Source organism: Thunnus maccoyii, chromosome 5, assembly GCF_910596095.1.
Source record: "Thunnus maccoyii chromosome 5, fThuMac1.1, whole genome shotgun sequence".
Taxonomy (NCBI): domain Eukaryota; kingdom Metazoa; phylum Chordata; class Actinopteri; order Scombriformes; family Scombridae; genus Thunnus; species Thunnus maccoyii.
In genome coordinates, this window is record NC_056537.1 from 4926076 (window position 1) to 4935975 (window position 9900).

At 41.2% G+C, this 9900-nt stretch overlaps 1 protein-coding gene across 1 annotated transcript in view; it reads left to right on the forward strand.

The window, feature by feature from the left end:
* Positions 1-975: 975 nt before the first annotated feature.
* Positions 976-9900, forward strand: part of LOC121897632 (neuronal acetylcholine receptor subunit alpha-7) — a 55245-nt gene continuing 46320 nt past the window's right edge. Inside the window, exons 1-2 of the mRNA XM_042412268.1 lie at positions 976-1079; positions 5266-5405. Coding sequence (XP_042268202.1) covers positions 1025-1079; positions 5266-5405 — 195 coding nt within the window. The 5' untranslated portion in view covers positions 976-1024. The remainder of the gene's footprint in view (positions 1080-5265; positions 5406-9900) is intronic.

Consider the following 9900-nt stretch of genomic DNA (forward strand, 5'->3'; position numbering starts at 1 on the left):
CATGATGAGGAGGTGCCAGGCTGTTGTGGCTGTGTATGGTTCTTCCACACGCTACTGAGGCTCCTGTTTGTTAAATGAGTAAATTGTTAAATTGCCAATATGTCTTGTTTCTTCAAACTTCAATCATCCAATCCACCAAACACCAAACAAGAGTCAACGGCAGAATAAGCTGTTTGGCATTGGCAGAGAAGATATGGCAAATTTTTCATGGGCGCAACCCACATACATGCATGTTCCTTACAAATGTGGTTCCATTTAAAAAGGGAAATAAACAGGCTTTCCAACGGTATAAGATTTATTGCCAAGAAGCATTGTTACAACAAAGAAATAATCTACCAAACACAAATTTCCTGACTTTTTGTGCTAAGTTTAGATATTTTGTATATAAAGTTCTAGTTTGTACAAATGTGTTCCAACTACGTCTAAAGATAAAAAAATGTTTTTAACTGGACCAATAAGGAACAGCTGAATTTTTTATGCAAATCCAGGATGTCTTTTGTCTGGATGTCTGCCTCATTCAACCAAATGATTGTCACTGTGTTGTATTTTGATGCAAATACAGTTTCAGACTCAAACTTTCTAAACATTTATGATTATTAGAGTAATAAATTCAGAGAGGGCTGTGCAGCCTTGGCAGACGTTCGCTTTAAAGCTCTCCAGTGAATTTTAAAAAAATGAGACACGTTTAGTTGTCGGGCGGCTTCAGTAGAAAAATCTGTTATCTGTGTTTTAAATCCTTTCAATCAAAAACATCAGATTAATCATCAGATGATCCAGAGGACACACACCCTCCCACCTCTCTCTCCTCCTCCTCCTCAGTGTCTCCAGCTGCCCAATCTTCTCCTTTGGATGTTTTTGGGGGGGAGGAGCATCCCCTTCTCCCCCCCCCTTGGAGCAAATCCTCCACTGATCCTTCCTCCTCCTCCTCCTCCTCCTCCTCCTCCTCTCTCTCTCTCTCTGTGGTGTTATCCGCCGGTTCAGGAGGAACTCCAGTCAGTTTTACATCTCACGGCTGCTGCTGAGGATGGACGCTCGGATCTTCACCCTGCACGTCCTGACGCTCTGCTGCCTCATTCACGGTAAGCTCGAAATACACACACACACACACACACACACACACACACACACACTCACACCTCTGCCTGTTCGCCCGTGAAATCAGTCCAGTGGTTTAATTAGTTTTATTTCTCTGATTCTCTGACTGAGCAGCAAACAGAATGAATCAGATATTTCACTGAGATAATCAACATCTCATGTGGCTGTTTATAAAAAAATCATTAAAATACACCAAAATCAATTAAAGAAAAGGACAAATGACTAAAGTTAACTGTTAAAAGGTCAATTATTATTATTAATGAAACATTATTTCCACCCAAAAGATCTAAATAAAAGTCATAAGATGCAGATTTGATGGAGATAAATTTCTGAGTGTCTCTAATATATCGCAGCAGGTGGATGAAATATTGAACATTTGTACAACATAATTTAATCCAACACAACAACACAAACTCTGGCCTGTGAGGGACAAATAACTTTACAGACTGAAGTCCAGTTCCACATATAAATCCTCAGCAGGTCAAAGTCATTTAGAATCAAAAGTCTAAAATCACCACGTTTGAAAATGCCAAAGCTGCATTTAACATTCCTTTTTCTTTGAGAAGCTGCATTTCTAAAGATGAAAAGGTTTCTGTTTGACTGATGACGTGATTCCCTGAATGTCTCAGATCTGCTGAATGACATGGACAAAAAAACAGGAACACCTGCACAATACAGCACAAAGTGAACGTGTTCAAAAACGACTTCGGAGTTGAATCGACAGCTCTCGGACACATCGTGGATGATTCAGATGAAGATGTAAGAGGAAAGAGGTGTTTTTAAATCACTGTGTGTTCTGTCTCATGTCAGACAGGTAACATGTTTGGAGAAAAAAGACACAAAGGATTAAAGATGAAGACAGTACTTCATTTAAGAAGCTAAAGACAATTTTAAACTGCAATAATTACCAAAATGACCACCAGCACACTTATTAGAGGCCTGAATGAAGTGACTGAGACCAGAATGACTCGTTGAAAACAATGATTGACTCAGTGTTTCTAGAGAGAAGATGAAGCTTTTTGAATGAGAGTCAGTTGGAGCTTCTAGTGGCCGTCGTACTTTAAGATACTTCAGCCTCAAGCTGCGTTCGCTGCTGCTTGTTTTGTAATTCATAAGCTTATTATTGTGTTATTTTATGTCAAATCTGTTAATCTGAAAAGTAACTAAAGCTGTCAAAGAAACGTAGTGGAGTAGAAAGTATAAAGTAGCATCAAATGGAAATACTCCAGTAAAGTACCTTAATATTTGTATTTAAGTACTTGAGTAAATGCACACAGTTACTTTCCATCACAGACTCTAATAACCAGATGATGATGAAAAAGAAGCAAAAGACACAACTTTGAACACAAGAACTGACTTTAATGTTAAACTCTGAAATACTAAAGCTTAAAGTCAGCCGTGTTATCACCTCTGCTAAGACTCCAACAAACAGACACTTCACACAAGAGTCTAAACTGAGGTCTTTTTCATCAGCTTTGTCTCTTTAAACTACCGACTGTATCTCTAGTTAAAGGATTAAACTCAAGTTTTGAACATTTATTTCCCCCAAAAGAAGTACAGCAAGTACGGCTGAGTAACGCAGCTCAGAGCTGCCGCACTTAGTAGAAATTATACCGAGCGACAAACACATCACAACACATGTTCACCCTAAAAGGAAGTCATTCAAACGTTTATGCAGCATCACTGCTGTTTTTATGAGATACAGATACAGTCTAATATTTTCAACACCTTTCTCGTTATAACCAGTATTTATCCTCGATATAACGAGAAAATGTTAAATCTCGTCTTAGCGTGTCAAGTGTCTTGTTACAACCAAGTGGCAGCTACCAAACCTTGAGGCTGAAGTACCTTAAAGTGCCGCCGACGGCCGCTAGATGCTCCAACTGACTCTCATTCAAAAAGCCTCAACTTCTCTCTAGAAACACTGAGTCAATCATTGTTTTCAACGAGTCATTCTGGTCTCAGTCTCTTCATTCAGGTCCTCTAATAGGTGTGCTGGTGGTCATTTTGGAAATCATTGCTCCTTTAATAAGATTTGAAGAGCAAGTAAAATGACAGTGGCAGTAACAAGCAGTGCTGAGGATCCAGAGGGCCTGAAGATAGAAACTCCTCTTTGGTCTTTTGATTTTAACCATGTGATAGTCTATTGTTGGGGTATAAAGTGTCTCTTATGATATTTTGGTATCTCAGCATCACCGTCCTGGTGCAGGAGTCCTGCAGGGACGGAGGAGGTCCCGTACCAGGCGGTGATGCTGCCTGTCGGGATTCTCTCCACAAGCCGAAGAGTAGAAGGTCTTCATGATGGAGGATGAGACCTTGAATCTCCGCAGCTCTTAGAGGAAGTAAAGTCTTTGTCTGGATTTTTTGAGTGTTTGCTGGGTGTGAAGAGTCCAGACGAGGTCCTCAGCGATGTGTATGCTGAGGTATCTGAAGCTGAACCTCTTTAGATGGGTGTATCTACTGACCTGCGGTCTCCTGAAGTCTACCACCATCTCCTTCATCTTGGTGATGTTCAGGGTCAGGTTGTTGGATTGTGCTCTCCAGTGAATCCGCTCAGACTTGAACAGCTAAATAGGTTTTAAAAAAGAGAACATAAGAGAACATGATGACATTTTTAACTGAACTCTCGTTCACCAGCTGCCAAATATAACACTTTCTGTAAAACGTCCTGTCATGTCTGAAGCTGTAAAAGTCATTACTGAGTGAGAAAAAGCTTGATGAAGGCAGCAATGTTCTGTATTGTACGTTTAAAAAAAGGGTTTTACCGGACAGAATGTGAGACAGAGACAGAGAGTAACAGGATTAAAGAAGCTGACCTGCTCTCCCACAGCATCCATTTACATGTGTGGCTTTGATCCAGAAAGATTCAATGAGAGCCACAATCAAAGAGGATTCACTCCCCAGATCACTGACAGTACAAACAACGGTATGTGCTCTCTGAGAGGTTATGTTTTCACAGATACAAGCTTCATGAATACCACTCGCAGAGAGCCTATCGCTGATCCGCAGCTACGCAGGAATATATATGAGGCTGATTTGTATACATCTGAAAGTCCTTGAGCTTTAGGATTACAGTCTTGCTGTGCTGAGGAGGTGTTTGTTCAGTATCCTCTTGAAGGCATGAACACTAGTTGATGTGATGTCTCCCACAACAGCATTGCCGGGGGTGGGGTGGGGGGGGGGGGGCTGTTCCATGTTGTTACAGCAGAGTGGAGAAAGCTCCTGTCAAAGCATGTGGTGTTAGTCCCCGGTGTGACAAGGCTTCGCTTGGTGGTAAACTCTACGTGGTTCAACCTGGGACATGAGCTGAGGTTTGTGAGGGAAGGAAATTTAAAGGGTAATTACACATAAAATCATTGAAGTGAACAGGGTCTATGTTGGTGTAATACAGGTGAATGTTCCAACAGTACACATATTGTGTGTAAAAACTGCTTTTCCTGCTCAGAATCAGCCTGTTTGTGCCTCCTTGGATTTGAAAACTCAGTTCAGCCGGATCCTCTAATTGTGATGTAAAAAGGCAAGACTCCGAGGTTGCTGCCGCCAAGTATAAATATCACAACGCTGATGACTGTAGCCTCAGTTTGTGCCTCTAACACAGAGCTGCCGGTAGCGTTAATAAGCCTGATAGAAGACGGCAGAGAACCACGGTTACGTACAAATAACCCAAATATTTCTGTGGCAGTAAACGCAACACATGGGATAAATAACTGTGCTGTATTCAGAGCTTTACAAGATATTCAGGGATGACGATGGTAACGTTAACAATGATAAACAGCAGGGCCGTGGCTACGTCCTGACTCTCCCCCACAGACACACTCACACCGGAGAGCTTCTCGTAGCAGAGCCGCTCGCTCAGCTACAACACAGAAACTTTTACAAAAGGGCCATGAATGTGCTTCTAGTGACAGTCAAAGCTCCTGCGGACACGGAGAGTCTGACAGCAGCTGCTCATGGCTGGTTAGCTCTACATCTATTCATGCTGGTCAGTTTGTGACCCTTGACCTCCTGCAACACACACGTAGCCACCAGGCCAGCAAGCAGAATTTGGGATTTTCCAACAAATATACAACCAGTAAATCCTGAAAGGACACATTTATATTGTTTGCGTCCTGAGTTGAAGCCTGGATTTAAAGCTGCTGTTACGTGTGTGTGTGATGTTCGTGTCTTCAGGCTCTCTGCAGGGTGTTTATCAGCGGCGTCTCTACAAGGAGCTGATGAGGAACTACAACCCGCTGGAGCGACCGGTCAGCAACGACTCCCACAGCCTGACCGTCCACTTCAGCTTCAGCCTGCTGCAGATCATGGACGTGGTGAGAACACACACACACACACTAATACACACACACACACAGACACACACACACACACACTCACACACACAACTGATCAATCTAAAGGCTATATGTATGAATTTTAAGTTTTGTGTCATATCATTAAACCGATCCACATGGGATAACATGTAATATTACAACATATAAATAACTTCCAGCAGCTGACATTCACGTTCCAAACAGAAACAAATCATTGCTGCGTGTAATATCGGAAAAACAGGCTTTACACAAAACAAACAAACAAACAATATTAATGCTACCTATGTAAAGTTTTTTTTTCCTAATGATCAGCTGTTGTCCAAATACTCACATAAAGCAAAAACGTCTCAAAGTGTTTTCATAATTTCAACATCTTCCATACAGAACTAATCATTTTTAGTTTTCTGTCATTATAATAAAAAGGTCAATAAAAAACAAAATGTATTTCATTTTCTACGTCATTTAACTAACATAAGACGATCCCGTTCATTTAATACCATCATCATCCTGTTTCCACATGTAATGGTTTAGATATCACCTCTCAGTCGGGCGTACGGAGATCTTTTCCTTTTAGTCAGATTAAATTTAGTATAATTTTCAGTACTAAACTCATTTTGGATTAAAACATGTTATAAATTTTGTCTTATTCCAAATCTCGCTGACCCATTTTTCTATAAACTGATATATATTTATATATTTATCAAGATAAAAACCAAGATATTTATATGAGTTTATGTACTTTAAACGCTTATCACCAAATATAAATGGGAACTTACTTTAAGAGTTGTGTTGAGGGCCTGAAAGTGTTTCATCTAATTTTGATTTGATGAGGAAAATAATTTGAAGTGGCTCCCTGCCGGCACTTTGATGCCTTCTGGAGCAAACCGGAAACAAGTTTGAATAAAATCTCAAACCAAGATTTACTTTAAAAAAAAAAAAAACAGAAACAAGATTTGGAGAAGTTAATAAAGAGCCATATTTTTACTGATAGAAAGAGTTCTAGCAGCAGATTAAAGGGCAGGTTCACAGGTTCAGGTTTTAAATGTCTGTGAGGACACACTGTGGATTTTGGCCTCCATCACTTACACTGAAATCACATTTGAAGGATCTTTTAATCACCAATATGAACAGGAGGAATGATTACAGCGAGACTTGAAAAAGTGTGAATCTGTCCTTTAGTGACCATAGTTTTAGAAAATCATGTTATACGGGTGAAATGTTTGTGTGTCCACATACTTTTGGCCATGCGGTGAATTGAAGTGAAGCACAAATGTGAAACAAACTGCTCAGTTCAGATCAGATCGTTACTCTAATCAGCCCCAGCAGGGGTCACACTCATCACCGACTTCAGTGATGAACTTTCCCATCATGTAGTCAGAAGATGTTGTACACACACGCACACACACGCACACACACACACACGCACCTGCACGCACACACAAACTGTGATGACGGATCAATTAGATGAACTCAACTCGTTAATTTATGACTCACACACAACTTACATCTGCTGTAACAAACACTCACTCTGCCTCTTGACAGGTACTAACAGCAGGAGACCACTTTCATCTATACAATCACAGCATGAGACCGCACGCACACACACACACACACACACACACACACACACACACACACACACACACACACACACACTTACAAAGCCACTGTTACAGATGTCAGAGTTGTAGCTGCAACATGTCACCATCAATGAGTTTCTTGTTTGGTCTCTCGTCCACAGCGCTGACGAGAGACTGACTACACACTGTTTATACTGTGTGTGCGCACGCTTGTGTGTGTGTGTGTGTGTGTGTGTGTGTGTGTGTGTGTGTGTGTGTGTGTACCTGACTGATTTAACACACATACCCACACAGAAACGCTGATGTGCTCGAGTCTTGGCGTGGGCACTGACTCACTGCAGGCAATCAAAGCTGCTCGACTCGTCTCATCTGCACTGCCACCGCATGTGACAACACACACACACACACACACACACACACACACTCACATACACACACACAGACACACACTGTTAGACCCAGCTGATAGCAGCTGCTGGTCGGATATCAAACTTTTAATACTTCATGAATCTAAACTGAATTACGTCTGTAAATATAAACTGTGAATACTTGGTCAAGTTCACTCCTACGGACTCAAAAGCTGGTACAGCGACGGCTGCTATTCATTGTGAATGAGACCTGGTTTTACAGCCCAGCATCCTGCTGAGTGAGAGAGGTTCAAAAATAGCTCAGCTGTGCTACAGGAGAGAGTTGAAAAAGGCTCAATCACGTTAGTTTTGATTCCTGTGGAAAATGAAGCACAAAGTGAAATAACTTGAAACAAAATGGAGGAAAAGCTGATCACCACGGTCTCTGGTTTCTCTACGATGTGTATTTAACGAGCTACCGGGACTGTTAAAAGAAGGATGATGTGTGGAAACAGGTGTCCAGTCGGCGCTTCGTATGTAAATGACACAGAGATTCATGAGAGACTGAATACTTTGCATCCAAATGTGTGAAAGAGCCACAAGTCTGCAGGTGCATGAAGTAACATACCTATCAGATTACTTGAACCTGAGAAGGATGGAGAAAAGTTCTATTAAACGAGTAAGTACTCTGAGAAGAGATTAGGTAAGGAGTTTTGGTAACTCGTTCAGCCAGTGAGGGAGCACACAGGAGAAGAGTTTGGATTGAGATTTCCTCCCTCGCAGTGACGGTTGGACCAACCGTCACTCGTAGGGAACAAGAAGGCTCATAAAACCTGAATGAGGGACTTCAGGTGTTCGTGGAGCATCAGATCATGTCTACACTGAGTCGGCTACATTCATAAATACATCTTTTTCTCTCCATTTTGGCCTCCAGCCAGACTAAAACATCATTTCTCTCCCATGAAAACTAAGCTTTTCTAAACCAGCCTCCAGTGTAAATGTGAAAACACCAGCTGGGTGTTGTAGTGTGTTCGGAGAAAAAATGGAGCTTTGTAGAAACGCTGTCATATCGCTGACAAAACAGATGGTGGCGGTAGCGTGGCGTTTCATTGGAAGAGGAAGAAGAAAAAACACAATGACGACAACGATGGCGGACGGCATCATGAGATTGTTGTTTTCTGTATTGTCTGTTTTGAGGTAAACGTAGGTGTCTACCACCTTCCTCTGCTCAAACTGTTGTAATCTTCTTACAATAAACTAAATGTCAGGAAGCTGCCATGGAAACGGAAATAGTATATAGTTTCTACTTCGCTGGTTTTCTGCAGCTGACTTTTTCCTCGTACAAACTACAACGCCGAGCCGCTGTTTTCACATTTACACACTCTGGAGGACATTTTGGAAAAACTCTGTTTTCGAGGGAGAAAAACACAGTTTTAGTCTGAACGGAGAGAAAAAGATATGAATTTAGCCGGTTTAGTGTGGACATAGTCTCAGTCAAATAAGACCTGAACCTTCTGAATAGAAGTGAATAGTAATTCTTAAAGGGACATACAGTCAAACTACAAAAAGACAGTCAGGGACAGCAAATTTCAGATGAGAAAAGACCGGAGCGCACTGATTGATATGTAACCTTTAATAGTGCAAACAGAAAAACATTTCAACTCTACCGTCTCTTCATCAAAATCAAAGGTGGACAAGGACATAAATAGTCAACAGGTGTACATTTGCCATCGGATGAGGTGGAACAACAATTCAACCCTACTGGATAATAGATACAGGGACAGAAAAACAAGAAGACACCATATATCATGAATTGGAGGACAAATATGCTCTTCATTGAGGCCAAAAGGTTCAACTGTGTTTCTGCCTCCAACCCAATGTAATGCAGGTGAATGGAAGTTAGTTTTTTTTATGATGACAGTGTTGAAGGATTACAGTGACCTATCATAGGACAAATACTTGTTACTGTTAAGTGACAGCGAGGTCTTTGGATGTGTGACTGGAGGTACGAGGGAGTGCTTTCTAGTCCTACAGTGTTTATTAAACTTCTTATAAAGTAGCCTAATTATCAGACTGAATTGACTTAATTATTCCAAAAGCTGTGTTTCCATCCAAACGTAGCGTTAATTTAAGTCAAGCCAATTTTATTTATATAGTGCCAAATCATAACAGAAGTTATCTCAGGGCACTTTTCACATAGAGCGGGTCCAGACGGCACTCTTTTTAATTTACAGAGACCCAACATTCCCTCTCATGAGTAAACACTCGACGACAGCAGGAAGGAAAAGCTCCTCTTTTAACAGGAAGAAACCTCGAGCAGAACCGGGATATGGGTGGGCCGCCATCTGCCCGGACCGCTTGGGAGAGAGAGAGAGAGAGAGAGAGAGAGTTTTTGTGTACTATCTAAATATTTGGTCAATTTGTGCTTGTTTTTGTACTTTTGATTCTTTGGCAACGTTGTTCTTGTAACTTTCATGCCAATAAAGCCTTTGAATTGAACTGAGAGAGAAGGAGAGAGAGAGCACAGCACAATGCAAGTTCCACATTGAGATGTATAATCATAATAAT